The sequence below is a fragment of the Cetorhinus maximus genome, chromosome 25 (assembly GCF_964194155.1).
Source record: "Cetorhinus maximus chromosome 25, sCetMax3.hap1.1, whole genome shotgun sequence".
Classification (NCBI taxonomy): Eukaryota; Metazoa; Chordata; class Chondrichthyes; order Lamniformes; family Cetorhinidae; genus Cetorhinus; species Cetorhinus maximus.
This window is the reverse complement of record NC_135903.1, coordinates 40,426,245-40,451,570: the sequence shown is the minus strand read 5'-3', so window position 1 is coordinate 40,451,570 and position 25,326 is coordinate 40,426,245. Positions and strand designations below refer to the sequence as shown.

General features: G+C 40.1%; 1 protein-coding gene across 2 annotated transcripts in view; it reads right to left on the bottom strand.

Moving 5' to 3' along the window:
• Nucleotides 1–25,326, bottom strand: part of LOC144668069 (protein TANC2-like) — a 923,845-nt gene that overhangs the window by 39,151 nt on the left and 859,368 nt on the right. The window contains exons 24-27 of one of the 2 annotated variants that reach the window (XM_078529835.1): nt 23,272–23,447; nt 20,311–20,443; nt 8,071–8,100; nt 4,725–4,816 (exon numbers count right to left, since the gene is read on the bottom strand). In XM_078529835.1, the coding sequence (XP_078385961.1) occupies nt 4,725–4,816; nt 8,071–8,100; nt 20,311–20,443; nt 23,272–23,447 (431 nt within the window). The remainder of the gene's footprint in view (nt 1–4,724; nt 4,817–8,070; nt 8,101–20,310; nt 20,444–23,271; nt 23,448–25,326) is intronic. The other variant, XM_078529836.1, reaches the window with a different exon arrangement.

Genomic DNA, 25,326 nt, shown 5'->3' with positions numbered 1-25,326 from the left:
AGGATCAGTAACCCACGGTGCATTTACAATGGAACCAAATATCATGAAAAATAACCATCTTATCACAACAAGAATACTAATGTACAATGGAGGGAACAAATCAAACAGAATATTAATCAGGTTGCAAGATTGAAATTCCTTGATGTGAGACATCAATTTATATGTATTTATTTTAACATGGTGTATTATATTCACTGATACTTCTATACTGGGGACACCAAGTGCAGACTGGCTGACTGATTTGTTAAATATCTCCATTCCACCCCCCCAAGAATTACTAACCACCCTATGGCTCATAATCTAGCTTTGTCTCCCATTCTCACATGAACCTTTCCATCTTTAGCTTCTAATACTGTTCCAGCCAAGCTCAACTTTGAGCATATGCTAAAGCCCTATTTCCTCTCATGCACGTTCCCCCTGAAGGTACAGAATTGTACAGCCTTAGTATCTCATCAATATCCTGTACCCTTCTGGTCTGACTTTAGAAACTTCACCCTCATATTCTTGCCTGTTTTTCCCATTCACATTTCATGTCTTCTTTTCTACTTTGGAGCTGTTTTATCCACTTCTTCACCTTCTAATGTGTTAGATGCGATTTCTATGTCACCTATTTCACCTCTTTCAAGCTTTGAAAGAAATCTGCTTACATGCTACTAAAGCATTAGAAGCTCTTTGTAATGTTTGACCTTTACCTATTGTCTCTCCTCCTTGTTTTTGTCAGACCTATAAAATGGCTTGTGTCATCATTTTTCTGATTCCAGAGGTTATCTACCCAATTCAGAGACCTATGCTTTCTCTTGTCAGATGCTGATGGAGTTACTATTTATTTCCATCATTATGTTTTTACTGCATGATTGAAATGCAGCCAGAAGCTGAAGTTGAACATGCTCATTAGTGTGTGCAATGTACTTAAAGAATTTCCAAACAGCACTGAGAACAGTAGTAAGGTGAAAATCTAAATACATTTTTCCTCTTCCTCCCCACAAAACATCATTCAAATAAGTCAGTCCAGACACTTACTCTGTGGTAAACTAATAGAAGATCTAGTTTTAAGAATGTGAAGGAACAAAGTTCTACACCATCATGAGTGGTTTCAATGATTAAACTCATGGCAATAACAATTTAATATTATACAGCACTTTTAAAATAATAAAACAATCCAATGCACTTGATAAATCATTATTAAACAAAATCCGAACTGAGTCAAGTAGGGAGATATTAGGTCAAGGGAGCAAAAGCTTGGCAAAGGTTTGAAGGAGGCAAGAGAAGTAGAGTGGCAGAGAGGTTTAGGGAGGGAGTTCCAGAGGTTAGGGCCAAGGCAATTGAAGGCACAGTTTTCAATGGTCGAGCAATATACAAAGTGAATGGGCAAGAGGCCAGAATTGAAGGAGTAGGAGAACTCGGAGGGTTGCAGGGCTGCAGGAGGTTGCAGAGATGGAGAGGGTTTGTCTTTGAAAGTCATATTGAAGTGCTGTACAAACCTTGAAAGATGGTAATCTATTTAAGAAGCCAGGATTTTTACTATTCCAGTCTTCCCTATGTATCTCTACACTGTTCCCTTCCCCAGCTAGCTAGTGGGATTCTTTGAACAGGTTGAGGATTAAAGCAGAGACAGAGAGAAGTTAATCAAAATGATGAATGGAAGCTAGTCACATGGAGTTTAGTTTGCTTTGATGAGTTAACTCTGGAGCAAAATAGAGCAAGGGAAAGGAGGAAAAACACCAAATCTTTATTCCCTCGGAGTAAAGGTTTATACAAAATAATATGCTTTCTGGCATCATACTCCATTTCAATAATAGTATCTAATTAAATTTTAGATATAATATATGATCATTATAAGGACATCTCCCCTGCTTCACCCTGCAAATAATTTGCTCCACCATTGGTTAAATGCCACATCCTCAGTTCTCTGAAAGATGATCATATTATAACTGCACCCTGCAAATTACTCAAATTGGACAGCCTGTTAAGGTAATCCAGGCTGTGCATCATAACCAAGAGATACATGTCCTGGCAACGATCTAGGTTGCAGAGGGTTATGGAAAGCAATGTAACTTTTCCCCATTTCTGGCTCATCTTGCTTTTTAATGTGTTAGGGGATGGAAGTTTAAAGCTGAGCCACCAGGTGTCAGGCTCATCTTACAAGACAAATGGCTGACTTCACATAAGATGCTGTGACACCAGGTGCTAGGGAGCATGCAACAGCACTCGTGGAATCACTCTCTAGTGGCCTTTGTTTTTCAACTCCCAATGGCAAAGCAGACTGGAATATTGTGGGTGCATCCCATTGCTCCCCTTTGCAGCAAGTTGGCTCTCCCAGTTTTTAAAAAACATAGATTATATATTCCCACCTCCCTCCCATTCACTCTATGTAGTTCTTCTTCTTTCAATGTTTCTTCAATTAGGCACAAGCAAGCAAACTGTCGGCACTCCTGAGATTTCCCATACTTTTCCATAAAACTTCTGACCTTTGTTTGTGTTCTTAGGTGGTTAGAGTTCCTGATGCAGGGTATCACAGGTACATGCATGTCTTACCACACTGTAGTGGAGCACATTGTTACATTAACAGGCCAAGGTACCTGACTAGCTCTGTATTTATTTACTTAGATTTATCCTAAAATTTGATTCTGAAATGATGGAATAATTTGTCTTCAGACATTCCCAAAGAGCACCATCTTGCCTCCCCTACCAACCACCCATACTGCTCCAGTCTTTCTTTTTCCCTTTGGTGCGATTTTGCTCATCATGTAAGGGTGTGTAGGACAGATGTGGTCCAAATCCACTTTTTGTATTTTCATAATTTAATATCACACTCCTGAGGCTGGCAGGCTTGAAGTGAAAGCCAATCCAAAAACGCTAACCATTACCTCTCCATATTCTGGTCATTATGAGATGGCCACTCTTTTGATAGGCTATATAAAAAAGGATAGCATGGAGGTTCATTTCTAGAGGAATAGAATTGAAAAGCAGAGTTTTGTGAACCGTGCATAGAACCTTGGTTAGGCCACACTTTAGAGTACTGTGAACAGTTCTATTATAAACATAGATGGAAGCACAGGAGAAGATGCAAAAAAGATTTACTCAAATGATACCAGAACTGAGAGGTTATACTCATCTGGAAAGACTGAACAGGTTGAGGCTTTTTACTTTAGAAAAAAGACGGAGGGAGCAACCTGTTGGAGGTATTTAGGATTATAAAAAGGTTTGGTAGGGTAGACATAGAGGTGAAAACCAGGGGCCAAAAATAGGAACATAAGAAATAGGAGCAAGAGGAGGCCATACAGCCTAAGCGCCTGTTCCACCATTCGATAAGTTCATGGCTGTTCTTCTACCTCAACTCCACTTTCCTAGCCTATCCCCATATCCCTTGATTCCCTCAAGTATAACATAGTCACTAATTAACACAGTAGGGAATTCAGGAGAAACTTCTTTACCCAGAGGCTGGTCAGAATGTGGAATTTGTTGCCAGGAGTAGTTGAAATGAGCAGCACACATGAGGGGCGGAGGGTAGGGGGGGCTCAATAAACTTGGATGCTGGAGAAAGGAATAACAGAAGGTGTTGATGGGCTTAGATAAAGAAAGTTGGGAGGGAGTTCATCTGGAGCACAAACACCAGCATGTTGGCCTGTTGGGCCCAATGTTCTGTTTCTGTGCTGTAAATATTAGCTTAACGCTTCCTTTGCAATGTTATCCAATTTTATTTTCCACCTTTTTTAGGTTCTATGAAATACCTAATTGAAATTGTGAATTCATTTTGTGTCTTGAGATTATCATTTTAGCATCACTGGTGTAAGACTCAGTAGAATTTCTGCTATCTTTAGATAGCTCTTTGAAATTAATTCTGATTACAAACGCTACAGGGTAATGGGAACATTTTGGAAAATGTGTGATTTCAAAGGAATACATGATGAAAAATTGTATACTTAGTGTGAAAGGATAATGTTTTTGTACTTTCTGGCAACCTAGGCAGATTGATATTTTAATACTCATCAAATTTTGTGAAAATGTGATTCCCTCCTCCCTCAATTTTGCTGCATATTGGGAGCATAATGGAGTACAGCCAGGTATCAATGTAACAAGATTGACCTTGTATTAAATTGACACAGAGGGTTACTGGAAGCACAGGATTATTTGGAGAAATGGAAGCAGGCTCCATCAAGCAATATTATCCACTAAAGGCATTATGGATAATTTGATTGATTTATTCCTATACATTTGAATAGTAATTGATCTATTTATTTAGTTTAAAGAGGCATTTCAATTTCTCTCCTCACACTGTGAATGGGGAATCAGTAAATTACAACCGGAAATATGGACACTGGCAATGTGTTCTTTGCGTGCATGAAATTGGGTAGTGGGTAAGGCACTTCTCCCATATCTGAGGTCCATCCCAATATTGTTCTACATTTGAATCTGGCAGCCATTAGCACAGCTACATTGCCTCAGAAGAAAGCAGGACGCACAATTTAGTGTGGCAGTGACTATCTCCTCAAGCCTGGATGAAGTATACTGCACAAGGGCATGATGCCGTAATGACAGAAAGGTTACAAAAATTAGGTAAAATGAAGGAAGAGAAATAAGAGAAACATGAATAAAATGGAATATTAATTTTTTTGCAGCTGTTCAAAGTTAGAATTAACCTGGATTCCCCAGAGACAAAGGGGAGTGCCTCAGCCAGCTGCACAGTTTAGCCCTCATGCCAATTAATCTCTGGTTCATCCCACCTTGTAAAACATGTCTCCTTCTTCCATCAGCTTGCTCAGGAGGATGATCATGATGTCCGGTTTTGAGGTGGCCATTGCCCACGTCGCTGGACCTGCAGTGCACAGGATGCATGAGGGGTAAAACACACATAATGCCAGGGTAGGAAACTATATGAAAAACACCTATAGGAGAATGGAGGTAGAGAACAACTTTGTATTTAGGTATTGTGCCACATAACTATCATTTAAAATGGTGTCATCCTCATTTGTCGGGATTTACAACCAATAATATTTACAAGCTCATTAAAAGCAAATTTGCTTAAAAAATCTTTCACATTAATTAACTGATAACGGTTAATGAAAGCTTATTTTTGATGTATCTGTGTGTTTCAGCGTAAAGAATTCATTTTTTAAATAAAGTGAATTGGAATTTATTTTACAGAAAATGACAGTATTAAGTATTCCAAGTTATGTATCAGATGAAAACATGGGGACTTAATTTGACCTGAAAAATGCAACTCAATCACAGAACCACAACCCAACCCTGCTCCTGCCATATTGGGCCAAGGTGGGAAAGGTCAGACAATATCCAACAATGCTCTTCGGACAGTTGTAAGAATTGTGCCAATTACTGTAAATTAGCTTTTCGTGACCTATCAAACTAATGTGTGACTTATACATTGGTGGAAGTGCTATTCTGTCTGTGGGCTTTTCACCAATATAAGCACCATTTGAAGTCTTGCACTGTGGATTTGTATTCACTGAGAATGGAAATTGAGACTTTGAGTATACACTTAGCTGAAACCTATTTAATATTCAGCACAAAGAAGCGACCTTGATTTCAGCAGATCTTTTGGTCAGTATTTTCACAAAGATCCTAGAAGTAAAAAGGCACTGCTCTGACTTGAGTTGACATTCTGCTAAACGCTGTGTTTGGTGCACTGGTTAACATCCTTGTGCAAAACCTCTTTGTGCACTATTTTAACAATGTTACATAAATGTGTTAAAGATTTGCTAAAATCACAGGGAAAGGAATTTTTTTTAAAGTGCACAAACCAGTGTATTAAAAGCAGCACTCAGTGAGGCTTCAACCCTATTGTGTCAATTGGTCTCCTCCTCCCTGGAATTATTTGTATGATATGATGTATCGATATATCATCTTATTGCACCTCATTTGACGAGTTTATTTTATAGTAGAAGGCTGCTGGGAATATTTAATCTAATTGTTTGAAACACAAGCTATAAGGACAGCAGTAAAAGCTATGCAGCTTAAATATAACTTAAAATCATCACTGTAAGATTCAATTAAATGGGTCATTGCTCAGTCCTGAAGGGGAAAACACAAAGAACAAATAAAGATAAGCAGCAGTGGCTGGAAGAGAGAGAGATTTGCGGCTTTTGGCAGATCAGAATGAAAACATGTTGCACGGATATTTCAGTCCCAATTTAGGCAGAGAAATCACTTGGATTTAACTGGTTCCTTTGAAAGGAACCTCAGCATCATTCCATTAAACCGAACAGGAAATGGCCAACTATAAACCCAGTGCTGATTCAGGTGAACACAGAAACTGCTGTAATTCTCACAATTGTGTATGTGAACATGTTCCAAAGATGTGAACTATAAACTATGCAAAATAGTATAACAGTAAAAATTACAGCAGTCTGTAACAGCCAACATCATTACAGCATGGGAGAAATTAATGATATCTTTAAACCAGCTTTTGGTGAATTTTGCACTTGTCAAGGGGAGGGATGCAGCATAGGGAAAGGTAATCTTTCTCATTTCAGGCATCTAATGCCAATATGAATCTACATTGTTAATTTGGGTAGCCAGCAAACATAACAGTGCTACCTTGCTGCACTTCAATGTGACTGTAGTTTCTTTATATAAAACAGATCTAATAAAATATACATTAAGAGGATTCTGATTATTGTTTATGTGAGCAAACTATGTCCACATAGTCCGCTCATTTTCATTAAGACAGGACATTAGATTAAATGTGACTCTTAATGAGTGATCTGGCATTATACAATGGGTGTTGCACTAACTAACACCTTTTTACAGGATCCTAAATGCAGTAAAACAATTTTATACTGTGTCTATTTTGACACCATGCTAAAGCTGATATTATGAAGCAGATGTACTGGATCAAGAAAATCCACTGTACTCTCAAAGACATTCCTAGTCTGCATTTAAGGCCAATGGCAGTGAGATATAATTTAGGTGGCTAGTCCGTGGTATCTTTACAGAATCGATGAGGCTAACCATCTTCCTATGAAAAATCTAATCAGAAGCACCATGTCAAATAAATGTTCAGCTGATTGAGAAAATTACAAATTACAGTGTAAAAATGGGTAGTTTACCAAGGCACCTAGTTTGGATTTGACTAACAAGTCAACATTATAATTTGTTTCACTGACGTCCTTACAAGTGTTGCAAACAGCAGCCGTAATGATTATTTTTACAAGGGCTTTCAATGACTCAGTCACACGTAAATGTCTGTGTAAAAGTTGCCATTTGAGATTCTTGTATTTATATGCGACAAACCTGGATGAGATTGTGTTATGTTATTTGTGGAAGTGCTTGGAACAGAGACAAATCTCAAGGATTTGAATCACTGGCTCTTTAGATCCACATGTCAGCTTCAGACACAGTCATCATCAATACAGTACTGCATAAATTAAATGAAGAATTGCGTAGCACTGGTGCCTGGTTCTGTGACTACGGCCATAAAGATAGGGAATTATTTTACATTCAAAGGTTTTCTTCAAAATTGTGCAGAGGTTCCTGGCAGTGTTTATAAACCCGTATGAGTTTACATCAATGTAGGAGGGAGAGGAAACGAGTGAGGGGGAAGGCTGGTTATAAAAGTTTTGGAAACTTTTTTTGTAGATGAGGCAGTTACTGCAATTGATAAAAACTGAGAAAAGCAGAAGAAAGAACTTGCATTTATAGGTTGCCTTATCACATCCTCAGGACCTGCCAAAGTGCTTCACATGAGGAATTGCTTCTGAAGTATAGTGACCGTTGTAATGTAGGCAAATTTGGCAGCCAGTTTGCAGACAACTGTAATTGCTGATATCCCATTATTAATTAGAACAGACAACAGCATTATGATAACCATGGCATCAATACTGTGGTTAATGGGGACTAGATATGTTCATAATGTTCATTATTACAATCAATGCAAAAAGAGAATTTATAACACTGAATCACAATTTGTGTTGCTGTTTAGCAAATAAGTTGTCCTCTACAATAATCCTATTGGTTGCTTTCATTAGGGATAGATAAACAAAAAAAAAGTTTTTCATGCTGTCCAGACCGAACTGGAGAAAGGCAAAAAGAAATCAAATCATCAGAATGTACCTCGAGGACGACTTGGGAGTGTTTGACAACCTTTCCAAGTGATGAAGGAGAAAAAGGGAAGGATTTTTTTTCAAAAAAAAAGTGAAGATGAAAAACAGAAAGAACAAAAAATAGCAGTGAGCAAGCAGCAAAGCTAGTGCACCAGCAAATCATTGTACAAAAACACAGCACATAGGAGGAATTTAGTGAAGCCAGGCACACTGTCTGAAGCAGACACACTGAAAGCTGCCTAAAGCACACAGTTACGTCTAGAAGCAGCAGTTCCAAGGCTGGAAGAATCCAGTGGATATGGGAACCTGGGTCTCAAGATTTTTTTTTTAAATACAGGTCCTGGTTGCTCTAACGTACATGTGTAATGTATGCACAGATGTAAAATACAAAAAAATCATTGTACCAATTCTTTACACACCCAAGAATTTGATCTAATATATGCACAATTGAGATTGAGGTCCCCACATAAGCCTAGAAACAACAGCAATAGTCTAGATTCTCTGATCCCACCTCCACTTCTACTTTTGGGATTGTACATTTTAACCATTTGACATAAAATATGTCCACCAGCAGTTAATGGTTAATTCTGGGTTTGGAAATGTGGCTGAACATCAGGGAGATCAGATTCATCTTCTTGTAGGATCACTGTCACTAAATTACAGCAAAATGTACAAGAACACTCAAAAATAGGAGAGGTTGGAATACCAAAAAGGAAACCCCAGAAATACAATAAGAAACAATTTACTGGTTAACGGATAACCAATTGAGTACCTATTATGATCAATAGCAGAATTCCATGTGTTAACATCAACGGCAAACACAACCAACAATGTGTATACATTTTTCATCAATATAGATGGAGTAAAGAATTGTTCATTCCCCTTCCTGTCCCCACCAAAGATCTAATAAAAAGATTAGTAACACAGTTTATGAAGTCACCAACTTTCATTTCCTGAAATATCTGGATTTGAAAGCGACAACTTTTCTTTCAGGTTTAACCTTGAAGTAAAAGGTTTCTCAGCAGTTTTCAGCATAGAGAACTCTTAATAACCCCATAATTAAAGAAAAAAATGATTGGAACAATATTGGCTATTTTTTGCTTGCTTCAGGAAAAGAGGGCTATGTTCTGTTTTTACTTTTTCATTGACTTAAACAGCAGGATAGATATGTTGGCCAGCAGCCAATTTGCCAATAAATTCCATAAGTACCCAAGGTATACAGATCAACAGGGATAAATCAATTTGATCCATAATTGTAACCAATCAGCTGAATATAGAATATATATTCACGGATAACTCATATCGAATGAGCCTCTATTATGTCCTCTGAGTTTCTGCGCTTCAACTCTCTTCTACACCTTTATGAGTAGCATAGCTCAGATTGGGAATTCAGAAAGCAGAATCAATTTCGAAATATTGGCTTTTAGCCGACTATCTGCTAAACTCCTGAGAAATAATTGTGTGTTGCAGCATCTAAATATCCTTACTGAAATTTGAACATTGTCAATACAATATTTGATTATGGAAAAAAAATTCCAGTTCCATTCACTGCACTACAATTGCAAGAACGATAACATGACATCAAAGATGTCATAACATGTTAACAGATTTAAATACACAATGTTAAATGTTTCTTCAACAGGGTTGAATGAAATGTCAAGATGTGACACTTTTGTGTCACAAGGTTCTGATCTAGGTTATCAAAGTCTTCCAGAGATTTCAGCATTGTCATTAATGACCATTATATCTACTAGTTTAGAGATGCATACTGAAAATTAAGATAATATTTTAGGAAGTGTTCAGCTATATGAAGAGCAGCAGCCCTTTTTCATTTCTGCATAGATCTTCTCTCACACACATACTCACACACACACACCAGTTTTGTTAAAAGACTGATAGTCTGAAAGGTTAGCACAGGGACAGATCTTCACCCTCTTAGAAAGGACATAAGCATGGATTGATATTACAACCAAATATCAGCCTGCGTGGCCCAGAAGGCAAACAGATTATTATAATGGAGTAGCCCCTTATTCTCTTCTTTAAAATACTACTGGCAAATTACATGACCATTTTTTAAAAAAGCTGCTTTTGTAACAATGCTGGTAAAACATATGCTGCATCTTCCGAAAAATTTGCTAGTTTCACACAAACTTGGGAAACAGTTCCAAAGGCTGTGTTGATGATGCATTCTAGAGTTCAGTGATGGAGACTTGCACTGAATTATGTTTCTGCCACTGGTCACATACATCACTTAATTCCACAAATGCCCAAGGTATACAGACCAACAGGATAAATCAATTTGATCCATAACTGTGACCAATCAGGTGAGTAGAGAATATATATTCATGGATAACTCCTATCAAATGAGCATCTATAGTGCCCCCTAAGTTTCTGTACTTAAACTCTCTTTTACACCTCTATGAGTAGCATAGTTTAGATTGAGAATTCAGCACAGTGCAGAATCAAATCTCCATCAACGACTCTGTGACACTTTATTTCCATGCATGCTACCACTGTACAACTGTGAGTCAATTATTATGTGGCGGTGATCTGCCCAAGGGCAGGCATTCTGCTCATTTCTTCACGCCTTGCAGTCTTGCATTTTCCTCTTCAGTTGCTCGTAAGAGCCTCCTGTTTTCAATTTCAATGAACAATATGACTAGGGAAAGAATACATGAGGTGATTTGCTGTTGCTTTCCTTATGTGTACTTAAAGGAAACACAAGTCCTCTTCCCGAAGGGTCTTCTTCCTTTAAGTAGCCGTTTAGCCAATCATTATACTCTGTGCAAAATCTGTAAATAGTACTTTTTGACTGATTTTATTTGGTGCTTTCGGGGCTGCAATTTGCTTATATGAATTATAGGGTTGGAGAGGAGGCCTACCCCACTATTTTTAAATTTATAACTCATCAGACCATTGAAGAATAGGTGAAATATATATGGTTGATAAATATATTTTGGTAATATGGCATGTATACACTGTGAAAAATATGTTTTTGATGTCATATGGCCTTTTACACTAAGTTCTGCCTCTCTATTGTTCCACAGGTACGATAACAGATGCAAAACAACTGCTCTGTCCTTACACAAAACGCTTAAACGAACAAAAGGGAAAAGTAATTAGACAACACTTCTTTTTATAGTCCCAGCTTAAATATTTATCTTTGGTTTAACCAGTCTTTAGTACACAGCTTAATTTTCACCTACATTTGTTAACCAGATGCAGTAATATATTACACATTGTTGTTGATTCATATGCTAAGTATTGAACTCCAGGAGAATTTATTAAGCAGCAAACCTTCATGCAAAATGGCATCACTGACAGGTATTTCATTGAACAAGACTGGTGCAACATAAAAAGTGTGAATGAGTCCAGTCACAAATGAAAGACAAATAGATTTTCAAAGCAGCATTTAGCAGTTAATGATACAGTGAGGGGAAAATTACAAATTGCCTTTCAGAGATTTTGTTCTTTTCGCAGAAGTCAACATCATAGCGTGCATGATTCTGATTCATGCATAAAAATGAATGGGGTCATTTCCAATGCATTCCTATCATCAAGCTTCCATATCCAGAGGTTTGGTAAACAGTGATGATACAAATTAAATGCAACAGGGCATGGAAAGGCTAGCAGAATGGGCAGACAAGTAGCAGATGGAATTTAATACAGGGAAATGCGAGGAATGCATTTTGGCAGAAGGGATAGGGAGAGGAGGTATAGACTTAATAGCACAGTTCTAAAGAGTGTGCAGGGACACAGATTTTTGAACGTGGCAGGGTGTATTTAGAGAGACGATAGCAAAGCATGCGAGATCTTGGGATTCATAAATTGAGCCATTGAGTACAAAAGTAGGGAAGTTATGCTGATTTTTTAATAAAGCTCTGGGTAGGCCACAACTAGACTACTGCATCACAACTAGAGTTCTGGTCATCACACCTTAGGGCAAGTGTTCTTGAGAGGGTGCAAAGGAGATTTACTAGAATGGTTTCAGGGATGAGAGATTTTAGCTACAAAGTTAAGTTCGAGAAGTGTGGCTGTTCTCCTTGGAGCAATAGAAACAGAAGGGAAATTGGATACAGATGTACAACCTTATAACAGGTTTGGATAAGGAGGACAAAGAAAAGCTGTTCACTTGATGGTACAAGGACTAGGGGGCACAAAATTATGGTTTTGGGCAGGATATGCAGGGGGAGTGAGGGGAAGAACTTTTTTTAATGCAGTGAACGGTAATGACCTGAAACCCGTGCCTATGAAGGTGTTAGAAGTAGAGATGATCAATGATTTCAAAAGGAAATTGGATAGGCACTTGAAGGAAATAAATTTTCAGGCTACGGGAATGGAGGAACTGACTTGGTTGCTCTACAGTGAGCTGGCATGGACTTGATAGACTGAATGGCTTCTTCTGTGCCGTTATGACTCTATGATTCTAGAATAAATTAACTGCAGGGAGAGTACTTTCAGTTCCACAGTGTAGTAGGCCTTGTATCAAATACAGCATTATTCACTCTACTCCCTAGAAACCCACATCTTGTGTCTCTATGATGAACCAAGTCAACTACAGCACCTGCCAGCAACTTGTCCTTCAAACATAATGCAGATCTCACCATCCTTCCCTGTCCTGAATGCTGACTAGGAGACACTCGAGTGGGAAGATGCCAGGAGTACCCAAATCCGCAAGGCAAGATGCAAATGTGTCTTACATAGGTGGTCACAATGGGATTAGCAATTGTCAGCTGAGAAGCTTCCTGCTCAATGTGAAGACTGAAAATGATGGGACTCTACTACAGAAGGCAAATAACACTAAACTTAAAATATCTCCAAGGTAATTATGCTTTTTTTAAACAAAAAAACTTACTAAGGAGGGGAAGTGCTATAGGTTGGTAACACAACGACACTTACCTTCATCTTTAGCTCTGGTTCATTAACATTATTCATTAGTGGGTTTTTTTTTGTTGCTGATTTATAAGTAAATTGACATCAGAAATTCACTGGGTAATTATCTGCCTGGCAACATGTAACATGATCAAAAACTGAAAGTTTATTGTGGTCTCTTCAGGAAACACTAATGCACAGTTAAATTTAAAAAAATCCCAGAAAGGTAAACAGACTTCTGCATTTTATATAGAGGCATTGAACATAAAAACAAGGAAATAAAAGCAAAATACTGCGGATACTGGAAATCTGAAATAAAGACAGAAACAGAAAATGGAAAAATTCAGCAGGTCTGGCAGCATCTGTGGAGAGAAACAGGGTTAATGTTTCGAGTCCGTATGACTCTTCCTCAGAGCTAAAGAGAAGTAGAAATATGATGGATTTTATACTGTTTAAGAGAGGGTGGAAAAGTTGGAGCAAAATAGGTGGTCAGGGATCGGTGGGAGCTCAGGGGAGATTGACAAAGATGTCATGGACACAAGACAAAGTGAGTGTTAATGGTAGTGGTAAAGAGTGAAGAAGGTGCTGACAGTGGCATAAAGGTAAGATGGCAAGCCGTGTTAATAGCAGGACAAGGGTCAGCACTCTGTGAAAGCACAACACAGAAACAAGTGACAGATGGCCCTGTGAGGGGTGGGGAGTTGGGGAAAATTGATAAATAAATAAAAATTTAAAAAGGCGATTAAAAAGGGGTAAAGATGGAGGAGAGAGTTCATGGTCTGAAGTTGTTAAACTCAATGTTAAGTCCAGAAGGCTGTAAAATGCCTAATCAGAAGATGAGGTGCTGTTCCTCCAGCTTGCGTTGGGCTTCACTGGAACATTACAACAGACCAAGGATGGATATGTGGGCATGAGAGCAAGATGATGCGTGGAAACGGAAAGCGACAGGAAGGTCTGGGTCATGTCTGCGGACTGAGCAAAGGTGTTCTGCAAAGCTGTCACCCAGTCTGTGTTTAGTCTCCCCTCTGTAGAGGAGACCACATTGGGAGCAGTAAATACAGTGGGCAAAATTGAAGGAGGTGCAAGTGAAGTGCCGGTTCACCGGAAAGGAGTGTTTGGGGCCTTGAACAGTGAGGAGGGAGGAGGTAAAGGGGCAGGTGTTGCACCTTCTGCGATTGCATGGGAAGATACCGTGGGAAAGGGATGAGGAGTTGGGGGGGTAATGGAGGAGCGGACCTGGGTGTCCAAGGCCTCAAACACTCAGGTGAAGCAGCGCTTCACTTGAACCTCCTTCAATTTAGTCTACTATATACTGCTCCAAATGCGGTCTCCTCTACACAGAGGAGACTAAACGCAGACTGGGTGACCGCTTTGCAGAACACCTTTCCTCAGTCCGCAAGCATGACCCAGACCTTCCTGTCGCTTGCCATTTCCCCACACCATCTTGCTCTCATGCCACAGATCCATCCTTGGCCCGTTGCAATGGTCTAGTGAAGCCCAACGCAAGCTGGAGGAACAGCACCTCATCTTCCCATTAGGCATTTTACAGCCTTCTGGACTTAAAACTGAGTTCAACAACTTCAGACCATGAGCTTGCTCCTCCATCTTTACCTCCTTTTTAATTTGAATTTATTTTTATCCCTTTTCCCCAATCCCCCCGTTCTTCACAGGGCCATCTGTCACTTGTTTCTGTGTTGTGCTTTCACAGAGTGCTGACCCTTGTTCTGCTATTAACACATTCTGCTATATTACCTTTATCCACAAACAGCACCTTGTTTAGTCTTTAACACTACGATTAATACTTCCTTTGTCTTGTGTCCATGACATATTTGTTAATCTCTCCTGAACTCCCACCTATCCCTGATCTTCTATTTTGCTTCACCCCCCTCTTAAACAATATAAAATCCATCACATTTCTGCTTCTCTTTAGCTCTGAAGAAGAGCTGTACGAACTTAAAACATTAACTCTGTTTCAATATAAAAGCAAAATGCTATGGATGCTGTAAATCTGAAACAACAACAGAAAATGCTGGAAAAACTCAGCAGGGTCTGACAGCATCTGTGGATAGAGAAAAAAACTTCCCATGCAATCGCAGAACGTGCAACACCTGCCCCTTTTCCTCCTCCCTCCTCACCGTCCAAGGGCCCAAATACTCCTTTCAGGTGAAGCAGTGCTTCGCTTGTACCTCCTTCAATTTGGTCTACTGCATCCGCTGCTCGCAATGTGGCCTCCTCTACATCGGGGAGACCAAACGCAGACTAGGTGGACCGCTTTGCGGAACACCTTTGCTCAGTCGCAAGCATGATCCAGACCTTCTGGTTGCTTGCCATTTCAGCACACCATCCTGCTCTCATGCCCACATGTCCATCCTAGGCCAGCTGCAATATTCCAGTGAAGCCCAACACAAACTGGAGGAACAGCACCTCATCTTGTGATTAGCCACCTTACAGCCTTCCGGACTTAACATTGAGTTCAACAACTTCAGATCATGAACTCTCTCCTCCATCCTCACCCCTTTTTTTATCCCTTTTCTTCCACATTCATTTTATTTTTTATCCACTTAATTTATTTTTATTCATTCATCCGTAGTTTTATCCCATTTTCCATCCTTTTCTCCACAGGTGCTGTCAGACATGCTGAGTTTTCCCAGCATTTTCTGTTATTATAAACACAAGGAATTAATGTTGAATTTGCACAAGACTTTGCTTAGACCATATATTGCAGATGATGTAATGGTTCTGAGTACCCCATAGGAAGGATATTAAGAGCCATGGATAAGGTATAACAAAGTTTTACTAGAATGATAGAAGCAAGAAGAGGTTATAGTTTGGAAGAAAGGTTTGAAAAAATATACCTTTTTTTTCACTGCAATAGCGAAGGTTAAGGAGAGAATCTAATAGAGTTTCTAGGACAGTGAAAGTTTTAAGGGGGTAAATAGCAATTGTTTCCACAAACATTCAGGATTATCACCAGAAAAATGAAGGGTGAAGTTGGATGACTTTTTCCCCCCCCAAAGGAAGTCATTTAAACAGGGGATGCTTTACCACAAGTGGCTCTAGGAGCAGGGACTGTAATATCATTTAAAGGGGAATTGGATAAGCATTTGAAGAAGGACACAAAGAAAGGGAGAATGGATTGAGAGTAGATAGCTCTAGTTGAATACCTAGCACTGGCACAAGTCCAATGTAAGTTATATGATTCTATTGAAAGCACCACTATTATTCACTGACTAGACTACAGCATGTTTCAAGAATATGTCATTTTTCTTTAAGTTACATTTTAAAGATTAAAAAGATAAGTGAATGCACCATATATTGTTGCATTGAGCAACCAAGTTGAGAAATGTCCCAATTCTAGTTTCTAGCCAGTGCTAAATTAGTTAATCTTTACAGGCACAACTTTGGGGCAAGACAATTAGCTGCAGAAACCTGCTTTAAGGAGGGAGGGATAAATAGGAAATACAAGTTCTCACTCCTGATTGCTGAGCTGAAACATTTGCTAAAAAAAGTGAGGGGACAGGATTAAGCTTGGCTGTGATTTCCCCAGTATCAAATACATTGCCAGTACTCATTTTCTGAAAGCAAACATTAAAGATTAGTCTCTGGTGTAAGGTACAGACAGTTAGTATCTGTGGAAATATACCCTCATATCAGTCGTCATAATCAGGAAAATAAGGGTAAAACTGTAGGAAGTCAGGGCATGATTAGCAAAGGGCAATTGTCATTACAGTCTTGAACACAGTGTCACATTTGAACTGAACATTCTGCAAAGGAGTGAAGATATCAACAAAACAAAGATCCCGAAAATCCATTGAAAATTAGCGTGAGCAAAGGTAATCTCAGTGAGTATTCTGCTTTCCTGCCTGCTAATCTGAAGCAATATTCAAGGAAACTGAATTTTAAGGAATTCCTCTAGGTTGAAGTGAAGTAAATGTGCAAGCAGGTTAACCATACCACATTCCTTGGATCTGGATTCAGGCCACTTATAATGGAAGGGGCTGCCTGGGTCATGACTTTCTAGAGGCATATAAAAGATTGATTGAATTTCACATGCATGGGTTGTGGGTGTTCATTAGAAATCACTAAACATAAGGGTCCAATCCCAATTTATTCAACTTTATTATTATTTAACAATAATTTCTAGAGAAGATGAGATGGCATGAAGGTTCACTCAAAACTTCCTCTAACAGAGTTTAGGTTCTTCCAGGTAAGAGTGGAACACACATAGGCATGAAGCAGGCCTGGTGCCAAATTCTTAACTGGCATTTGTCCAAAGAACAGAGAACAGAGTTTATAAGGAATGATTAAAGAAAACATGGGCTCTTCACTTGTGAAAGACGTAAAAGGGAGGTGTACAAGATGCTAGATGGCATAAAAAAATGTAAGCATGAGCACCTAAAACCACGCTGCAAGGAAAGGGGACATAAGCACAAACTGGGAAAAGGCAAGTTCAGGACTGATGTTGGCAAGCTCTTCTTCATAGAAAGAGTGATTAACATCTGGAATGGCCTGAATGCACTGAAGGCAAAATATCTGGACTTATTCAAAGAGGCAGTCAGACGCTGTGAAGAGAAGATTCCTATGAAAAGATGGGCTAAATGGCCTCCTTCACCTATACTTGTGCTCTTTACACAGTTTGTGTCATTTTTAGTTCTATTAAAGCTTGAATAAGTCTACAAAATATACTCTCTAATCAACAGTAGAGATCAAATCCATCACTCCCTATCAATCAGAAGGTTTGAGGTTAACTGGATCCCAGAGGAAAAGAACAGTGCACAAAGGAGATAATTTAACAGAAAGGAAACCTCATGGCAGTATAAAGATTAAGTAGCTGGAGTCAAATGTGTGGATGAAAGGTTTTGCATGTGGAGACATCAAAAAAGTGAAACTTGATGTAGCATCTGAAAAGATTAAACGTATGCTTTCTTGCAGCAATTATGAATGATGTTTGAGAAACTTGCCACAAGCAGAATTGGATTCCTACCCCATTACCTGCCCATGGTAAGAGAGATTGTCCCACAAGGGTGTGATGCTACAAAGGATGAATTTTCATCTATATGATTCCTTATCAGGTGCTTATCACATCCATCCAATTAGTTGCTTTTTGAAGCATAGTCACTGTTGTTATGTAGATTTTGCGTGGAGTCATCTACAACAGTAGCAGCCTTCAAATTTACCCTGCAAATACTGATACATTTCTGGTGACCACTGGCCTAACTTCCAAAAGACCATGTCATGTACTCAAAGGAAAACAGCGCTAGCATTGCAGAAAATGTTTTTATTAGTATACAGCAACAGAAATAATGTGCTAGTAAGTCAACAAATACAGAAAAGTACAGAAAGATAATGACAGAGGGACAGGAATCTGATGATCTTGTGGATCTAATGATATGTGGAACTGGCAGTTGATTTCCATCCACTTTCTCACCATAGTATTAAGTATCAGATCAGATTATACTGAAGGAGGTAATAAGATCAAAGAAGTGTCCAAACTGCTGTCCATGGGCCATGTGTAGCCCCCAAGTCTGGGTAAATCAGCCCTCATATCTCAGAAAATTTAGTTCTATTTTGGTTATATTTCTTACTTGCTGGTTTGTCTTTTTCAACTTTGTGGACCTGGAGGCTGGAAAAGGCTGTGCCTATGACTGTTAGGACCTTGGTAGATAAATCTTGTATTGGAATCAAAATTTGTTGGTGCCAGCAAGTTAATGGGAACATGGATTTAAACTTCGTACTTGGCCCTCAAGGCGGCATAGCAAGCATGTTAGTGACCCATGCATACTTGAAGCTTGGACACTCTTGTTCAGGAGTAAAATAGCAACAGGGGGTTGGAAACAGGCAGGAATGTAAATTTATGTAATTCGGACATTAGTCTGGACAAGCAAACAATAGTGAAGAAAACTGGGAAGCATTACCATTCCCAGAACCATGTCTCCTTAAATCTTCTTCCTCCTAGTGATGTTAGTCAGTTCACAGCAAAGTAAAATATTTTTGTTTCTCTTCTCTCTGAACCTCTTCTAAATGCTTGGGAATTTAACACATTACAGTCAATCCAAACCAAAGTTTTACCACCAAGTATTTAATATGTCTGATATATTTTATTTCAGATTTAAATTTAACATAAAAAACTGATCTGCATCCTTGATAACTTTCACACGGATGGCAATATTCTACATATTTTTATACAATCTAGGGTTTTAGTAGCGTAATTTCCTATGGTTTTATGTAAGCTGCCACCAAGTGACTTTACTTGCATTTTCTGGCTGTTTCTCCTAGCCTCAGAGCTAGGTACTGCATTCACACTGTCCCCAGCAAAATGTAACAGCTTGAGAATTTTACATGTGACCACCCAGAAAAGTCTTCCTTGATTACGGTGAATTTGTGATATGAATCCAAAAGATTCTGCTCAGATTAAACTTGAACTGGTTCCATACACGTTGGCATCCTTTCATTTAACCTCTAACCGTTTTATAATTTTATCTCTGGCAACATGCATGGAATTTTGTTTTGCTGTACCAGTCGAGATCCTTTCCTGCACCAACAGATATTTTTTTCACCAGCTATGGGAGGCACGTGATGTGAGAACATAATATAGGAAGATTGATATCTCAAAATAATTATTTAAAAACTGGAAAATAAATGCTATGTGACCTCTGAAAATTTATCCTTAGCTGTTTTAATTCCCAGTAGTGATTTTCAGTGGTTCTGACAGAAGAGGTTCATTTGGACTCAGCTTTCAAACATTAAAATTCATAACTGCGTTTTATATGCACAGGTTTTCTAAACAGATATCTTGATCCAAAAATCCCAATTATGTTAATCCATTTATCAAATTATCCTGCTGTACTTGTTTCAGGTATAAAATTTGATATAAGCTAGCATCCCATTTATTTTTCTAACTTTAAACCTACAAATAAGCGCCTCTAGGTTTCAACGTCACAGCATGCCAGGTCAGTCTGGGATATCAGCATCCATATATTGCCATGTTTTACAATGTTGAAATTTAGTGATTTCAAGGTCAGTGCACTGTGCATTACAATAAGGTGCATGAAATCAGAGTCTAATTTAGCGTTGACGATGTTACGATCACAGGTTACTCTCAAATGTGACACCAAAGGCTGTAGATGCTGCTCCATATTAATGTTCCAAAAATAGAAAAGCAATCTATGAATATTAAACTGATGGTATTTGAATGAATGATTCTAAAAAATGCATGCAGTGACTCTGAAATATCTCCCGCAGAAGTGAATTGAAATTTACTTTTCCCCTTAAAAGACAATTTCAAATTTAGTCTTCCACTTTAATGAAAGGTGTATCTTTTCCAGTAACTCTAATGGCATTCATTGCAGGGTGGGGGGACTGTCTCTAAGAGGCCTACCTATCTTGGCTCCTTTCTTCAGGAGGGTGACCACCACTGCTGTATTGCGGCACCCCACTGCTCTGTCCAAGGGTCTCATGCCACTGTAGTCCACATGCTCAATCATTGCTCCATGATCAACGAGATACTGCACCTGTCACCAAATGTAAGAAAAAATATACGTCAAGGGATTAAATATCCTGGTAGCCTTAAATCTAGGGTCTATCACTTATGTCAGTAATAGAAGAAGGATACATAGATATCATGTCTGCAAAAGAATATATATATATATATATATATATATATCTTTCATAGTCGTGCCTGAAGATAGTCTCAATTTTTATTGCCAGCATCTAGAAATTAATGGATGAGAGAGGAAACAAAGATACATAGGCAATGATAGAAACTGGAGTCGAGAAACTTCTCACGAAAGTACAAGAAATGGGGACGTATGGGGGAAGAGTCACTGAACACTGCTGAACAGCATTCCAGATAATTGCAAGATCAAAGTGTTGTCAGAGTTACAGTAACTGGCCCAGTAACTTACGAATTAAATTTTGAAACAAACAGAAAGCAACAATGGTGCTATTGGCAAAGATTGCTTTTTTAAAAGTTCTGAAATCCTCAATGTGCAATACACCTCGTTTGCAATATTCTCTTGCCCTTTTCTAAATATTTTGGTTCTGAATCAACAAAACAGAGAAAGAATTCAGAGGGACAGAATATATCTGCACTTGGAGAGACATGGATTAATTAGGGATAGTCAGTATGGATTTGTTAAGGGAAAGTCGTGTTTGACAAATCTGATCGAATTTTTTGAGAAGGTAACAAGGGGTGTTGATGAGGGTAAAGCATCTGATGTGGTTTACATGGGCTTTAGCAAGGCTTTTGATAAGGTCCCTCATGGGAGACTGGTCAAGAAAGTAAGAGCCCATGGGATCCAAGGCAAAGTGGCACTTTGGATCCAAAACTGGCTGAGAGGCAGGGAGCAGAGGGTGATGGTAGAAGGATGTTTCTGTGACTGGAAGTATGTTTCCAGTGGGGTTCCACAGGGCTTGGTGCTGGGGCCCTTGCTGTTTGTGGTGTACATAAATAATTTGGATTTAAATGTAGAGGGTATGATCAAGAAGTTCTAGGATGACACGAAAATTGGTAGGATGGTAAATAGTGAGGAGGATAGCCGTAAACTGCAGGAGGATATCAATGGATTGGTCAGGTGGGCAGAGCAGTGGCAAATGGAATTCAACCCAGAAAAGTGTGAAGTAATGCACTTGGGGAGGGGTAACAAGGTAAGGGATTACACTATGAATAGTAGGACCCTGGGAAGTACTGAAGATCAGAGGGAGCTTGGTGTGCATATCCATAGATCCCTGAAGTTGACAGGGCAGGTAGATAAAGTGGTTAAGAAGGCATATGGGATACTTGCCTTTATTAGTCGAGGCATAGAATACAAGGGCAGGGAGGTTATGCTGGGATTTTATAAAACGCTGGTTAGGCCACAACTGGAGTACTGAGTGCAGTTCTGGTCACCACATTATAGGAAGGATGTGTTTGCACTGGAGAAGGTGCAGAGGACATTTACCAGGGTGCTGCCTGGGCTGGAGGGTCTGAGCTATGAGGAAAGATTGGATAGGCTGGGGTTGTTTTCCATGGAGCAGTGAAGGATGAGAAGCAACCTGATAGAAGTGTATAAGATTATGAGGGGCATAGATAGGGTGCCTTTTTCCTTTAGTAGAGGGGTCAATAACCAGTGGTCATAGATTTAAGGTAAGAGGTAGAAAGATAAGAGGGAAATTGAGGAGAAATTTTTTCACCCAGAGGGTGGTGGGAGTCTGGAACTCACTGCCTGAAAGGGTGGTTGAGTCAGAAACTCTTGTAACATTTAAGAAGTATTTAGATATTAACTTGCGTTGCTATAGCCTCCAGGGCTATTGGCCAAGTATTGGAAAATAGGATTAGTGTAGTTAGATCTTTGTTGACCAGCACACACACATTGCGCAGAATGGCCTCCTTCTGTGCTGTAAACGTCTATGAGTCTATCACTCTGGTTTGGGAGGCGGTGGCAGTGGTGGTCAGTGCCACCGCTGCACAGAGGAGGTTCGGCATCCAGTGCAGGAACAGGATGAATGATCTCATCCGTGCCGTCAGGCTGAGGCAATCATCTCAACTCACACACTCACAAGCCCATCACACATTCACTGACATCTCACTCACTGCCAGCTCAAGGGACATCACCACTCACTCTCTCACACACACCCTCACATCTCCATCTGGCCTTATCTCCTCTACAGACTGCCTCCTCATCCCTCACCCTCTTGAGGCCAATTGCATTGATCAACTTGTGCCCCACACAAATCCTGGGATACTTCCCCTTCCCCAGTAATACCACAGCCCCGCAGCCTTTTCCCTTCACTGATGCCACTTCTCCCCCTTCCCCAAGCAAGTCATAGCCCTGCGGCCATTGAGAAGCCACCCCTGCCTTATGGCTGGTCTCGTAAGACCTGCCCGTGAGTCCCCCTAAAAGCGACATGATGCACCTTGCGAAGCCTGGCGCTGATGACCATGAGTGCTGTCTGAAGCAAGGTAGTTAAACAAGCCTCACTGCCCCAAGCGAAGTGCATGCCAGGTGCATGTCACTTATGTATAGTTGTGAAACACGTCAGTATGCAATCAAGCCAAAGAGCTCAAATGATCCAGCGTGGGGGAGATGATTCCAGCAAGCTGGCTTTATAATGATATGTAGATGTATTACAATGAAGCTTCTGATGTGTGGCGGCCGGAAACGCGGCCCACCATTGACAGGCAGAGTGGATGATTGCAAGCTAGTCTCATGATGTCGTGAAACCGATTTTTGGCCTTCTCGCCATATTGTCCGCTCACACCTGCCATGACGCCTGGCTCCAGCAGACATGGATTCCAAAAATAAATAACAATGAACATTTATACCTAGAGAAAGTTAAATTACATATCTGAGATACTTACAACATCTGCATCACCATAAAATGCAGCAAGATCCAGAGGTGTCCGTCCATTTTTATCTGCATGGTCTGTCGCGGCACCTCTTTCTACTAAGGACTGAACCACTGGCAAGTGACCTTTCAGACATGCCCAGCTGAGGGCAGTTAATCCCTCTTTATCCATTAGTGAAAGTGCTGCTCCTGTAGAACAGAAAGAACACACAATACAGAGTAATGAAGAGATGAGTGCCATCTGGTGGACATCTCATTTTCATTCATTCTTCATTCATCATAGACAGCGTAAAATACACTGTTGAACCTTTGTACGACCTCAGGTTCTGAAACACTAACATAAGCTGGGCACCACTGACCTATTCAGAAAAACAAATCAATTAAGAAAATATGCCAAACCTTACTGTAGCATGTCTGCTAACCTCCCTTACAAAGGCACTGATTACTAGCTTCTTTTTCACGTTATTTGAAATGTGATCTGACTCTTGGCTAATGGAATGTTTATAATCGACATGTCCTACAAGCACAGTAAATTATTCCATTGCAGGTGAGGTCAAATGTTATCCTATAGCCTGATGTGGTCTTCAGGAAAGGCTGAGTTTGCAGACACCACCACGATGGAGGGCGCACTCCCACCACATGTAGGCCAGAACTTTAGAGCCCCAGGGTGGGATAGTAGGCAACGATGTAAAACTGGGTGCCATGCCAGCCTACCCACTCCAGCTGCAATTTTACTACTTAGATAAGACTGTTAGGCTGGAACCTTGCGGACTTAGTTCCTGGTGAAACGGCGAAACTATTTCTGGGTCAGCAGTCCAGCCATCTAAGTAGAGGGCCTTCTGATTGAATTTTGGGGTGCAACCAATTAAGAGGCTACCTCCAGGATTGATGTCCATGTAGGGTGAAGGCAGGATGAGGCGTTAGAAGTCCAAATGGAGTTAAGTATTTAAGGGGACACCAGTAGCACTCACAGTGCCATCACTGTGACTTGTGGGTTGCTCATTTGCAGGCACAAATGGTGAAAGATAATGGGATGGCATGTGGGGAAGGGCAGCCCCTCAATTCACAGACACATCACTTGAGGTGATTTGGAAGCAGTGTGTGCATAGAGGCAGGTGCTCTTTCCTCAAGATGGCAGGAAGAGGCCGGCCAACCTCACCAAAAAGGCATGGTTGGACTTGCAGAGGAGGTGAGCGTCCAGAGTGTGGTCAGAGGGTGTGGATCCGGCAGTGCAGGAAACTGATCAAGACGAGTGCCATGCAACTTTCAGTTGGGAGGCATCGCTCTCGCACCTCCTTAACAGTCTCAGGTACAGATATCTTTTGAGGCACACTACATGCAACCATACAGAAGAATGTCTCCCCAGGTTCCAGCTCAACTCTTCAGGAACACAGATTTCAATGGCACTCAGATGCAAAATGCTGACCTAGCATTTCCCATCCCACAGTGAACCTCTGCCAAATATATCAACTTTTTGAGCAAACACTCCTAAGAATCATTACTCTCTGCCTTTTCTCACTGCAGCAGGAGAGAGCCTAAGCTCCCAGGAGAGGCACAGACACGTGGTTGGAATGGCATCAATGGCCACCCTGACAGCAGTGGAGGAGGGTGCTGTGGAAATTGGCAGGGTGGCAGCAGTGTAGGCTATTGCCACTGGGAAGAAGGGGATGTCGTAGTCACTGGGTGAAAGGATTATATATCACACTTCCAGCTGGCTCTGGCCTATAACTTGCAGAGTCTCTTTTAACCAATTTGAAAAATGTAATGATCAGTGAAATGCTAGTATAAAAACAAAAAGCTAAAAGCTACTGCGGATGCTGGAAATCCAAAACAAAAACAGAATTACCTGGAAAAACTCAGCAGGTCTGGCAGCATCGGCGGAGAAGAAATCAGTTAACTGTTTTCTTCTCCGCCGATGCTGCCAGACCTGCTGAGTTTTTCCAGGTAATTCTGTTTTTGTAGTGATATGCTAGTGTTTGGTCTCTCTGTCATTTACGTGCAGCACTGATGATTGTCTTTTACCTCCTGCAGGGGCATTGCCGGAGGATGAGTGAGAGATGAGGGAGAA